Source organism: Benincasa hispida, chromosome 5, assembly GCF_009727055.1.
Source record: "Benincasa hispida cultivar B227 chromosome 5, ASM972705v1, whole genome shotgun sequence".
NCBI lineage: Eukaryota > Viridiplantae > Streptophyta > Magnoliopsida > Cucurbitales > Cucurbitaceae > Benincasa > Benincasa hispida.
This window is the reverse complement of record NC_052353.1, coordinates 64204718-64217992: the sequence shown is the minus strand read 5'-3', so window position 1 is coordinate 64217992 and position 13275 is coordinate 64204718. Positions and strand designations below refer to the sequence as shown.

The 13275-nt window shown below is 36.4% G+C and overlaps 1 protein-coding gene across 1 annotated transcript; it reads right to left on the bottom strand.

Moving 5' to 3' along the window:
• Window positions 1-206: 206 nt before the first annotated feature.
• On the bottom strand, window positions 207-4273 carry LOC120078777 (endoglucanase 11-like). Its single transcript, XM_039033084.1, has 5 exons — window positions 3849-4273; window positions 3555-3767; window positions 3263-3463; window positions 2899-3153; window positions 207-1141 (listed from the first exon to the last, which is right to left on the bottom strand). Exons 1-5 carry the CDS (start codon window positions 4122-4124, stop codon window positions 467-469), a joined length of 1620 nt encoding a protein of 539 aa, XP_038889012.1. The 5' UTR covers window positions 4125-4273; the 3' UTR covers window positions 207-466.
• Between the last annotated feature and the right edge of the window lie 9002 nt (window positions 4274-13275).

Here is a 13275-nt window from a genome sequence, read left to right as displayed (position 1 = left end):
CTACTTTTGCAAAATTAAAGAGTATTGCTAGTTTTCTAAATTCCAATTAATTTTCATTTTTTCAAACTTTTGGAAATGCCCCATTTCAATATAGATACAAAGGGTAGAAACGACCTTTTTATTTTTCAATATACGAAAGAAAGGAATAAATGAAATGTATTATTAAAATACACAACGCCTAAGGTAAAGAGAAGAAAAAGATGGGAAAGCCAGAAGAAAGCCACGAGATGTGGAACTTTACCTTTTTAGTAATTACTATATATAAAATTATACAAAATTAAATGAAGCTACACAAAAAGAAAAAGCTGGGGCTACAACTCCTTAAATTCAGCCTCCCAATCAACATTTTCTTTTCTTTTTTTTCCCCCTTTTCTTTTCCAAATTTCATAGAAATTTTGAAATCCCAAATTCCCCCCCCACACATATTTATAATTTATATTAAATATAAAATCTTACTTGTTTTGTTTCAATATGAAGCATGTAGGAGCTGGTCGCCTCGGGTTCGACCCGCATCCGAAGCTTCAAACTGCGACAATTTGGCAAAAACGCCGACCAACGGCGCCGTATTATAAGTGCAGGCCTCAGTCTGCATGTAATTCCCTCTCTCATCGGAAAAATTGTCCTGGCAATCAGGGCCGCCGACCACCGCCCCAACGACGACGTTTGGGTTCGGATCGCCCTTGCCATACCAATTGTCGTAGCCCTGAGTGCAGCCGATGAAGGCTTTGTTTTCTCTGTACGACACAATCGAGGCTCCTCTGTGATGAACTCTAGTCGGAAACTTGGGGCCAAATCCGACGAAGTAGCTCATGTTCATAGGGTTGGAACCGAGAATGTAATCTGTTTGTTGTTTTGCAAAGGCGAAAAGGTGGTCAGGATCGACGGGGCCGGTGTGGCAGTTGAGACGGTTGTTGGATCGGCGGAGGTAGTCGGAGTAGACGGTGAGAAGAAATGAGGCTGTAGAAACGTATTGCATGTTGTTCCATTGACGGATAAATAAAAGGCCAGCCGGCGTTCGGTCGACGTTGCTGGCGTTGTTCTTGTTGAGGATAGTGCAGAGGTAATACTCTGCTTTGGATTGGTATTGCTTCAGGATTTTTGCTTGCTCGTTGTTATTGTTATGCCTCCCCTGCATTAGCAACTACAACACAACAGACGAAATGGCCAATAAGAGTCAAATTACTGATTTGGCTCAAATTGCCAAAATTTGTACTATCAAACTTGATTTTAGTGGTTTAATTCATCTAATTTAACAATAATATCCATTTAATCTCTAAAACTTCAAAATTATAAATTTAATAAATTTATCTATAATAGATCAACTGAATTTTCTTTAAAAGAAAAGTTAAATTTTTTAAGAATTTATTGAATACACAATTAAAAGTATATGATTTATTAGATACTTTTAAAAATTCATGAACCAAATAGACACATAGTTCAGAGTTGAGAGACTAGTAATTTAACTACTTTCTTTTTTCATTTAGTTTTGTTACTTCATAATTTTTCAATTTACTTTTTTATATTTTGACAGTTTTTATTATCAATTAATCCCATCAAACAAGAAAAGGGTTTCTAATGTTCCCTCAAGATTTCTAAAAGATAAACATAAAAGTTACTCTTTTTTTATTTAGATTGACTAATTCTAAAGCTAAATTTATATCATCAACAATATATATAGTTGAAAAATAGCAAAATAGTAGGAAGTAGGTGCATAAAACATTTATTATAATTTCATAGATTAAGAATTTAATCCTCCAACAAATGTGGAATTGAAAGCACAAAGGATTAAATTGAAAAATTTTAAATGGTAGGGACTAAAATGAAAGACACCTAAAGTAATAAAAAAACATAAGGACCAAATAGGAGGGGAATGAAATAGGTTGGTTTGGTTAATTGGTTGGAGCAGTAGGGGTTCAAAAGAACAATGATTAGGTGCCGTCTAAATTTTACTTAACTATGTGCATCTCCTTTCTTACATACAAAGAAAACATGTTAAATCAAATATATTTTTAAAAAAATTATTTGCCACATGTCTAAATTTTATTGGATAATCTTTTGGGATGTACAAAGATAGGTGCCACCAAAGAAATACAAATTAATTGGAAATTAAAAGAGACACGTGGCAAGGTTTGAGTAGGTAGAAGGGGAATTAATTGGTATGGTATAGGATGCACGTGGCTTTGTGCTCCATCCAACATGACTCCAACTCTAAAACTCTACCCTTGGTGTCCCAATGGGTCCTTTAATTAAGGGCCACTCCATCTCTGACGTCAAAAAAAAAAAAAAGCTTGTTAAACGGTGACAGTGTGACACATTTTCCCTTCCTTCCCCTTTTCCCATTTATCACTCCATCTTTTAACAGTCAATCAAATACATAATCTCCTCCAATCCCTATGTTTTACCTCCAAACTTTAGATTAGGAAAAAAATACTTAAAAGTGAATTTCAAACTCGAATTGTCTCACTTCAATTTTTTTTAATAAAAGTAAGATACACAAAGATAGATATATCTACTCTAAGATTCGAGATTTCTAAACTAGATGGATCGAACTTAATCAAGTTTAAAGGTATAGGAGAGAATTAGAAATAAAAACTTAAATCCTACCAAACTTTTATATCCACACAGTCTCGAAAATTCATCACCCGTTATGAAGAAATAAAAATACATGTCAACACACATCAATACTATTTGGGTCCACTTCATAATGCAACAAAAACTATCAATAAAAACACACCACATAATAAAAGTATAGATATTAATGGGTATTATTCGAGTGAAAATCGGGTATATAGAATCAAATTTCTAATAATTTTCTAATAATGTTTTAACTAGTTGAACCATATTCAAATGAATAGATAGAGAGCAAGACAACAATAATGATGAGTGAAATTTAGTTACCTTGGAGGCCATGAGTTGGACGCCAGCATACTTAACGTCCCAGCTGAATTCAGAAATGGCCCAGCCAATGCCACCGAAGCAGTGAGCCTTGTTAACGACGTACTCCAAATACTGTCGATTGTCGGTGGCTTCAAACAGCCACAGCGCAGCCCACAGCAGTTCATCTTTATACCCACTCACCGACGCGTAGTAACTCTTCACTGTTCCCACACTTGCATCATATTTCCCTCTGAATTTATCCCCAAATTCAAACAACTTCACACCAATATTCAACATCACAATCATCAGTTCTTTTCAATTAATTAATTAATTAATTAATTTAAACTTCCTCTCTCTCAACTAATTTCTGTTCAATTTCTGTTACCTGTTGCGCGTGATGGAGCAGCAGGTGTGAATAATGTGAGTTCGTTTTTCTGAACACGATCGACGCCGCTGCCATCGCTGCCGCCGTCTCTCCGGCTAGATCTGACCCTGGCTTCTTCCCGTCGATTTTGTATGCTTGCCGTGACGTCGTCATGTCCTCCGGTCTCTGCCAGCAGTAATGATCTGTATCTCCATCTCCGACCTGTGAATTGATGTTTATGAAGCAATGTGATTCGATTAGTGGCGATGGTAGCGAAATTATGATAAATTGAGAATGAGAATATGAGATTCACCTCTGCCCATAGCACATTGGGGCTAGTGTGTGCTTTGATGAAATAATCCGTTCCCCATTTTATCGCCTCGAGAGCGTGCTCTAATTCTCCAGCAGCTTCAATTTCTTGTCGGTACTCAATCACGCTCCACGATAGCATCGTTATCGTGAAGGCCATTGGGAGGCCGAACTTCACATGATCACCGGCGTCGTAGTATCCTCCGACTAAATCAACCTGTAACACGGAACGATTACCAAAAGTTAAGCTAATAGAAAACGAAAACAGAGCAGCCATTGAAAATTTCGAGGAACTGACTCCTTGTTCAAGACCGTCGGTGAGGCCGGAATGGTCTCGCCAGTTGACGCGCTGGTTGTACGGAAGCCTCCCTGATCGCTGAGACTCGAAGTAGAGGAGACTCTTGGACAGAGCGTCGGCGTAGTCGAAAGCTCCGGCGGCGAAGGTCCATAGAAAAGAGAAGGAGAGGAAGATCAAGAGGAGGCGTTTGTTGGAAGACGTTGGAGGTTTAGGAGGTCCGGTGCGGCGGCGGCATTGCGTCGTTGATGTCGTCGGGGCCGTATTCTCCTCCTCCATTAGCGGAGTTGAGTTTGGTTCTTCTTCGCCGTTGAAATTTGCTTTTGGGAGCGAAATGGGAGAGAGAAAAAAGTGATTCTCTCTCTCTCTCTCTCTCTCTCTCTCTCTCTCTCTCTTCACTCGCTTTCTCACACTTTAAACCTGATGAAGTATGTTTCTGATTTTTGGTTTAATTGAGCTAGTCATGACATTCGCATGTGAATCTCACGTGAGGTTTTAAAAAACCTTTTCATTATTTTGGTCCCTAATACTCTCGCTTTTACTTTATTATTCACCTTCAGTTTTTGTTGATTTTAATTCTATACTTTCAAATTAAAAGAGGAAAAAAAAACAGAAAATTTAGGTGCATTATGAGATGTTATGCAGCGTCTAGATAGCATCCATAAAAAGATGTTATATGTTAATTTTTTAAAATGAGTTTATTTTATTTTTACTAGGTAAAGGCAAAAGAATCATAGGATTAGTTGCCACCATTGCCTTTTCTTATTCCCTATTTTCGTTCTTTACTCTTATGAAAGTGACCATTGTCGTCTCTCTCATTTTTTCTAAGTAAAAATTTAGCAAATGGATCGTACAAAAAAATATTTTAGCCCAATAAATATGGGTATAGGAATTCAAACCTACAATCTACATATTCATTACTATTGCATTTTTTTAAAAAAAATACTAATTTATACCCCAACTTTAAGGTTGTATCAATTAAATTATGAACTAATCAATTTAAATCCTAAACTCTTGTCGGTATATTAATTTATGTTTTATTGTGTTATGTTTGGATTAACACGGTGTGAATCTTGTAATTTTATCAATTTAATTTCTAAATTTTCATAAGTAAATCAATTTTTAGATTCTTAGTTGTGGTTTCTCTTTAAAATTGTCTATTGATAAACTCTAATTATCTATTTTGTTAATCCAACATACGAAGAATTCTACACGCTCTAAAAAATTTATAAACATATTATTTCTAAAAGTAATCTTAATAATAGGACTCTTTTTTTTTTTTTTTTTTTTGCAACATAATAATAAGACTAAATTGATTCATTTATGACAAAATCGGTAATTTAATTGATTGAATTATAAGTTTTATACGATGCATATAAAACTAAACATAAGTGAGGATGTAATTTGATAAACACACAAAAATAAATTGATACAACTTTGAAGTTTATGGGTATAAATAGTTAATTTTTCTCAAAATAAAAAATAGTATTGTTCAAAAATGGGTTTTGTTTTACTCTAGACTACAATTATCTTTTTTATATAAAAAAAAAAAAAAAAAAAACCTTAGGTGGGCTGCACTTATCTATGATGCAGCCTTTGCTGCATCCAATTTAAAACTACCACATGTCAAGTTCTTTTTTTAAAAAATAATTTTCATATGTATGTAAAAAAAAATTTGGAGTCTATCATAAATATTGATCAAAATAAAAATTGACTAGAGTGAATTTCCTTTTACTTTTAGTTTGAATTAGAAGAGAAGCGTGATTTTTGGAAAATTTGGGCCCATAATGCCAAATGACCCATTTTTTTTTAAAAAAAAAAGTCAATTGACCCTCTGCTAACGTCTTCACGGTATGAGATTACAAAATTACCCCTCCTTTTGTCTCCCATACGATATCCCTCTCTTCAAACGTAATGGTCGTCCCAGAAGGTGTCGCTAGAAATTCTCGTGTGGAAATGTGGCTCAATCTCGCTTTGCAAAATCATCGTCCATCTGCTGCTGTAATTAAAGTTCTTAGGTAAGTGAATTTAATCTTTGTCATGCATGTTGTGTTGTGTTTGTTTAGGATTCGTTGGGTTGGAATCAGCTAGCACGTTGTAGGTTTCGGGGTTTAGTAATCGGTCACGTCTGTTTTTATTTTGGGTTTCAATGCATTATGCTTGGGTTGAGAATGAAGAAGATATAGTGGGAGTCAGATAAAGTAAGAGCGATATAGAGGAGAGCGAGATCGACGAGAGAATAATAGGCGAGAGCGAGACAAGCTAGAACAAAGACAAGCAAGAGCAATTATAACTTGTTACTGATTTTTTCTTTTTAAGAACCTATTAACTGATAGATTGAATGTTCATATCATGCAGGAGTAATTTAAGATGTCAAAAACTTTGAAAATACGTGAAGTTGATAGGTTTTTCGGGCAAGTAACAAGTCTGATCCACATTGCGAATGCCAACAAGATTGTGAAGGAGAAGCTTACTAGAGGACAGTTAGAGATGCTCAAGAGAACAGTTTTTGGGCGATTTTTAGATATTGACCTCGTATTCAACAGCCCACTTATCCACCATATGTTGTTGAGGGAAGTGAAGAAGTAAAGAGCGGACTCGATTAGCTTCTTTGTTAGAGGAAAGATCATCATATTTTCAAAAGACGATTTTTTGTTGAATACTGGATTGTGGCGGTCCTCTATGCGAGTTGTTCAAAGTGAAGAGTCCTCACAAGAACTTGCAACAAGGTACTTTGGTAACCGGTCAACTTTGAATGCATTCCACTTTAATTTACTAGAAGAATAATACAAGAATTTGGAGTTTGAAAACGACGATGATACTGTTAAAATCACCCTAGTGTATTATACAAAGGTTGCAATGATGGAAACAAGCATAAGATGTTAAGGACATAGATTATTACAACAGTCTAGATTGGGGTACGATTATTTGGGAGAGGATACTTGATGCCCTCAATACTACATTGAATAATAAGGTTGGTCTATATAAGGAGAAGGTGAGAGGAAATAAATATTATGTTGTGAAGTACTTGCTGTGTGGATTTCCCCAAGCATTCCAGGTAAATGTTCCTTAACATAAGTTTACCTTTGGTTTAACGTTAACATAGTTATAAATATATGTTGTTTCATATTTAGGTGTGGATGTATGAGATCCTATCATCGGTAATAGGGAACGTTGCCACTCGAAATAGCAAGGTAGTTGTGCCTCGTATATTATGGTGGTCATGCTCCCACTCGGTGTCATTCAAAGTACTCGAGAGATACATTTTTTAGTTTCAAAATGTAAGTATAATCTAGAAACTATATGTTTATTTGGTTGTTAAATGGATATTAACCATCTTACTAGGTTGGACTATTAATGGACAAAAGTCAAAGAGGGTCTTATCATGTCCGATGCTGAGAAGGAGTTTCACCCTAGTTGATAGACGGGTCGTAAGACAAGTACATTCTAACACCAAGAGTTTGGAAAGCTCTAATTGTTCAGAAAGTGGGGGTAGTTCGAATGGGGAGGATAGTTCAAAAGGTGGGGAAGGTGATTAGCAGGATAATGTCGAATGTGGAGTGAAGGATAGCGAATCTGATGATGACATAAACATCCACCAGTCCACTTACACCCCCAGTGAGAATATGTTTCATGATGTGTTGGTAGGCCACGTACGTCCTGAGTCTGAGGAGGAGCGTTCTAAGCCCAAGAAGGAGCTTTTTGAGCCTGAGGTTTCAAGCCGCAAGGAGGAAGCCAATGTTAATCCTTCTATATATTCGTATCTACAAAGTATTGACAGCTTAATATCGAGTTTAGATGGTTGTGTATCAAACCTTGAGGGAGACACGAGAGACATCAAAGCACAATTGTCAGTTATTATGTCTCTGTTATAGTCTAAGGGTTCCACGGTGTTTAAGGCGACGAGGTCACTCACTACAGACAGGCCACAATGCCACTATGTCACTCTTCCCTCCTTTATCTCACTCACCCACCCAATCTTTATATAGGTCACCCATCCAACCTCTACATAGGTCACCCACCCAACCTCTACCTAAGTCACCTGTCTCACCCCTACCTAGGTCACCCACCCCACCTCTACCTTGGTCACCTAACTCACATGTATAACCTGATACATCTGTTGGGATTGATGTCATAAATCTAGTGTATCTCGCAGTTTGTAGTTTTTGTTAACATAATTTTTTTATCTAATTAAATCAGAGGTATTTTATTTGACATATAACCAGCATTAATTCAATCCAATAAACTAAGATCCAAGGTTATATGATGTCACTTGAACAATATGTGGTTGACATACAAGTAGTTCATGTTCAAGTAATAACCTAAAATGTCTGTAGTAAATGGATAAAGGTTGGGTGCCTTATCCTGGTAACACTGCGGATACGACCCACTTTGTAATTGTTACATGAAATGTAAGTGTTACAAACAATATGAACTATATTGTTCATGTAGAGACATGTGAGTGGAAGTATCCTGTATAAAAAAGTCTATACATAGACCGCATCGTAAAATAATTAGTTTCTTTTTATAACACCGTTACTTGAAGAAACTAATATTTCACTAGGATGACCATAGGAGATTTGACCTTAATCCTGAGTGAGTTGTGAACTCCTGTTTATGACGACCGTCTTTTGATCTATATGGGTGAGAGTGGCCATGATAGTCAACTTAATAAGCCTATCATTTTGGGGATTTGTCTAATTAGGGAGCTGGAAACACAACTACATAAGATGAAATTTACTCATTCTCATCCCTTGGAAAAGCAGATAAATTGCTCCCTTAATAATTAGTTCCGAGTCTTGAGCAATGAGGCCTCAACCTCTCACTAGCTCAAGAGGTGTTAAATTATAGTTAGACTATAAATTGTTTGTTCATTAGAGTAGTCAGTGTTACTTAAGTTGTTAGATGTAACTGCAAGGATAAAAAGGTATTTTGACCCAGTTGTAGTTATGAACATTTGTGAATGGTCATTGCTCTGTTGATTGGTTATCTCAATGAACACAGAAATATAATTATAGTGCGAATAGTGCAGCTATCAATCTTTAATGGAGCGATCGGTAGTTAATGAATATTGATTAATTGGATTAAAGGAGTTTAATCAATTGATCTCATATCATTGGAGTTTCTAATATGTAGGTCCATAAGGTCCCCTTGCTAGCTCACAAAATGATAGTAACGAGGAATGATTTAAATTGTTCAAATCAAATGAGAGAATTTTATATTAATAAGATTAATATATAATGGTTAATTATAGATATGATCTAGAATATAAATTATGTAAGAGAGATATATTTGAATAAGATTCAAATATTAGATTTATATGAATTAGATTCACAAATAGATCTATACATATAAATATGTGATATTTATATGTTAATTAACTCCATATTAAATATGATTTAATATAGTTAATTGATTAATTAATGGTTAACTAATTGATTAAGAAATAACGGAGATTGGAGGTTAGCATAAATATATGATATTTATGATGATTATTAAATTTATATTAAATAGGATTTAATATATGATTATTTAATTAATTGACACTAAGGTCATAAAAAGAAATTCTTGGAGAAGGGATTAATCCTTCTCCATATAGATACATCCTTATAACCAAGGTAACGTTTTTTTATATCACACAAAAACCTAGCCTCCACCTTCTTTAACTTCTCTCTATAATTCTCTACCCTTTTCATCTCAAAGTTCTTGGAGACCACACTTCCAAGTTCTTTGAATTCTATAGAATAGTAAGATAACCTCGTTGGTGGTGTCCTTTGATAACTGACAGAAATGCCAGTTATTATAAGCCTTTTATTTAGAATTATGAGGGATAACAGGTAGAAAACGCAGTGATCATACTTATAATTTGTGAAAAATTGAGTTTTGCATCGATTAGCACCTAAATTCTCACTGACCCAATATTATGCGTTATTCCGTGGCAAAATGTCTATATTTCTAGCTATCGCAGGAATCAAACGCATGCGTTTGAAGCTAATAATCACAGACAAACGCATGCGCTGAAGCCAGTCTACCGTAAAGACGACGCGGACGACAATCACATGTGTCTAATGCATGGAAGTTGCGGTAAATACATGCGTTTAACGCATGGAGGAAGTGGTGAACAAATAGAGAATGCGACCACGGATTGACAACCATAATAGAAGATCGCAAGATTGGTAGAACGCGTTGATAACTTCAGCTAAATTCAGCTCGGACGCATACCTTGGGAGTATTAACAAGATAAGGCGATGTGACAATGCCCATACCGCGACAAAAGCAACAGTGAGCCATACCTTCATCATTACAGCTGTCGGCGTCCAAGCTCTATAAATAGCCCTTGAGACCTTCATTTTAAGACATCCGAGCTTCTGCCTCAAGGCAGAAGTTTGTGATCACAGATGAGAGCCTAAAAGAGATTTCCAGTGAGAATTCCTCATCTCCACAACCCAGACCGAGTGACAATCGGAGCATTTGCTGGAGATAGAGCTCGAGAGAGACATCTCCACCATTCAACCATGGCACCACCGGCAGCCTTGACGTAGATTCTTTCATCTCCCTTCTAATCTTTGTATTGTATTACATTTTAGCTTGAGATATTAAGATATTTTGTGATCAATGCAAATCCTAATTCCTTCATTACTGTCTTCTTCATCATCTTCATTTCTATCATATTTTATCTTCAGTGTTTATTTATCAAAGTCAATTGAATGCTTAACCGTGTAGCCTAGAGATAGGACACATAAAGCAACCCACCGAGAGGTGTGCGATGTGCGAGTATAGTGAGTTAATCCTCTTTTCCTGGTGAAAGGCTGTAGCAACGCTTGTCTATGGGATGTCGCATTACTTGTCTATAAGTTAAATAGTCGCGTCTAACTGCCTGAGAAGGTAAGAGATGGAATGCACTAAGCAAGGTTCGCATTGTTTCTAGAGATAGGCACAATCTTATGCTCAACGCCTCCATGCACTATAGAGATATAGTCATGCAGCTGACCACAGAGAGGTGTGATGCGTTAGTGCAACGAGCTGGGATTACTCTGGCGATTTAAGATAGTAAATATCACTATGCGTTATTGGTTGTTGTGTTTCTACCTATTCTCATTGTAAACCTCCCAGTGCTCAATCTGTTTAGCTAAGAGTAGGAGTAGTGTATAAGTCATTTAAACTTTCTTTGCTTAATTTTTTTTATTCCTCGCTTCAAACGCATCACTTCACAAATATTATTGAGTGACAAGTCCCCGTGTTCGACCTCGGATTACCCGAGAAACTTGCGTTTGTGTTATACTTGGCGCAAGTGTAAGAAAACTTATGATAGGAACGTCTGGTCATTGCATTCTAAAATTAATGCATCATCATTCCGATGCATGACCTCAAACGCATGGAAGCAAACGCATCAGTTATGTCTAACGCATGATTTCGTGTTCAAACCTATTTGTCCTTAATAATTGAAATAAAACAAAACGTGTTCCTAAAATATCCCAACATCCTTCTACGTAGGAGAAGTTCGAGATTATTGGCAATGGTGGAAGAAGAAAACTAGAGGAATCATCAAAGGTAAGTTGTGATTTCTCCTATTCTTCCTCTTTTAAGCATGTTTTTGTTTTCTTTAAATGTTTATCCTAAAATTACATGTTTTATTTTTACTGTTTTTATTTCTTTAAAAATCGGATTTCTAAATGTAGAGCATTCACACACTTCCTCAGGAATTCGATTCATTCAACATCCACCTCACTCATTCCTCTTCCACCCGTAGAGCCTAATATCATGACCTCACCTATCACTTTTCCGCCCACAGAGCTTGTTATCACATCCTCGTCTATTTCTCACTCGATCGACATTTGAATCATTTCGACTATGTTCAATAGGTTGCTCAGCCGTGAGCAGTTCACTGCAGTTTTATCGATTATGCCCATAGTTCATGCACTTACCATATTTTATTTGTCTGCGATGTTCTCCTCTCGATAGTATTCTTCATACTCATTGTTACCCGACGTGTAACACTCTTCTAGGAGGTGCAATATTCTTTTCCACATATACCAAAGGATCTTCCATTCAAATATGTGATCGAGCAGATTTACAGGCTCTACATAAGCAGCCATGAGGAAGTCAACACTATAAAATCAATTGCAAAGACTTCGGATAGGGATGTTTCATTTTCAAGTGGACAATTGCATGCAAACATGGGATACCGAGTAAGTCAATGTTATCCAATTGATTGTCCCACACATGGACTCTATAACAATCAATCGGCTCAACTCAATATCGTCTACCCTTATCACACTCACTTGTTAATCAATTTTCACAGACGTCTGAGTGTAATGTCGTTCGAGATGTCCAATAATTTCTCCATTCATAAAACCATGATTGGATGAGGCCTCAAACATGTTCCAATAAGCACATTATGGGCAGTTATCGATATTCTTTCGTCAAGGAATTGAAAGACTCTACATTATTGGACGTGATGTTGTTGAATCCTCGTTCTGTTTTGTAAACACGCTCCCACCTTTGAAGACCGCTATCCTCCAAATATTTCGTTATAACACCATCTTGAAAACTACGAAGTTGGTCCAAGTGTGCTTGAAACTCTAACATGCGGAATGCCCTAGCTGCATCCTTGAACATCCTAACAACCATACTATCCTTAAAGTTCGAAATAATATTATTTTCTATGTGGTACGTGCACAATCCATGAAATGTTGTAGGAAAAAATGCACGAATGGCATTGCCAATAGATACCGTCCAATCGAACATAAACATCAAGTTTGGAGGTTCTCTAATGGCACACTTCAAATTCGACATAAACCATTTTCATGTTCGATCAGTTTCATTGTCCATTATGGCATATGATAGTAGGTATACTTAGTTGTTACCATCCATGGAGACGCTAACCAACATGGTCCCTTTGTATTTTCCTTTCAAATGTGATCCATCACAATTATCACGGACCATGCAAAACCTCTAATACAAGGCCCTAATACCATAAACATGTACTTGAAATGCACATCATTTTCAAGTTCGATTTTAAACCTTGTACCTGGGTTCTTCATTTTTAACGTTTCACCATAAGCATGTAAAATGGCATACGACTCTTCTGAAGTACCCTTAGTGAAAGCATAAATGGTTTCCCTTGCACACCACGCCTTATCGTAACTTATGTTTACACTGTACTTTTTCCTCATATCCTCAACGATGTGACGAGGTCTATAAACACGTCATATGCTTGTAAATTTGTCTTTGATTAGCTGGCTAATTACCGCAGTCATTGCTTGTCTATGGAATGGTTCAAATTTCCTATAGAACATGTGTGTGACCGCATATACTTTGTGATCTTAAATATATCACACCCCGAGATTTTCACTGCATGAAGGCTCTACTTACAACTCTCCCCAATAATTTGATAGTGAACAAAAACTTACTTGACTTCCTTACTTTA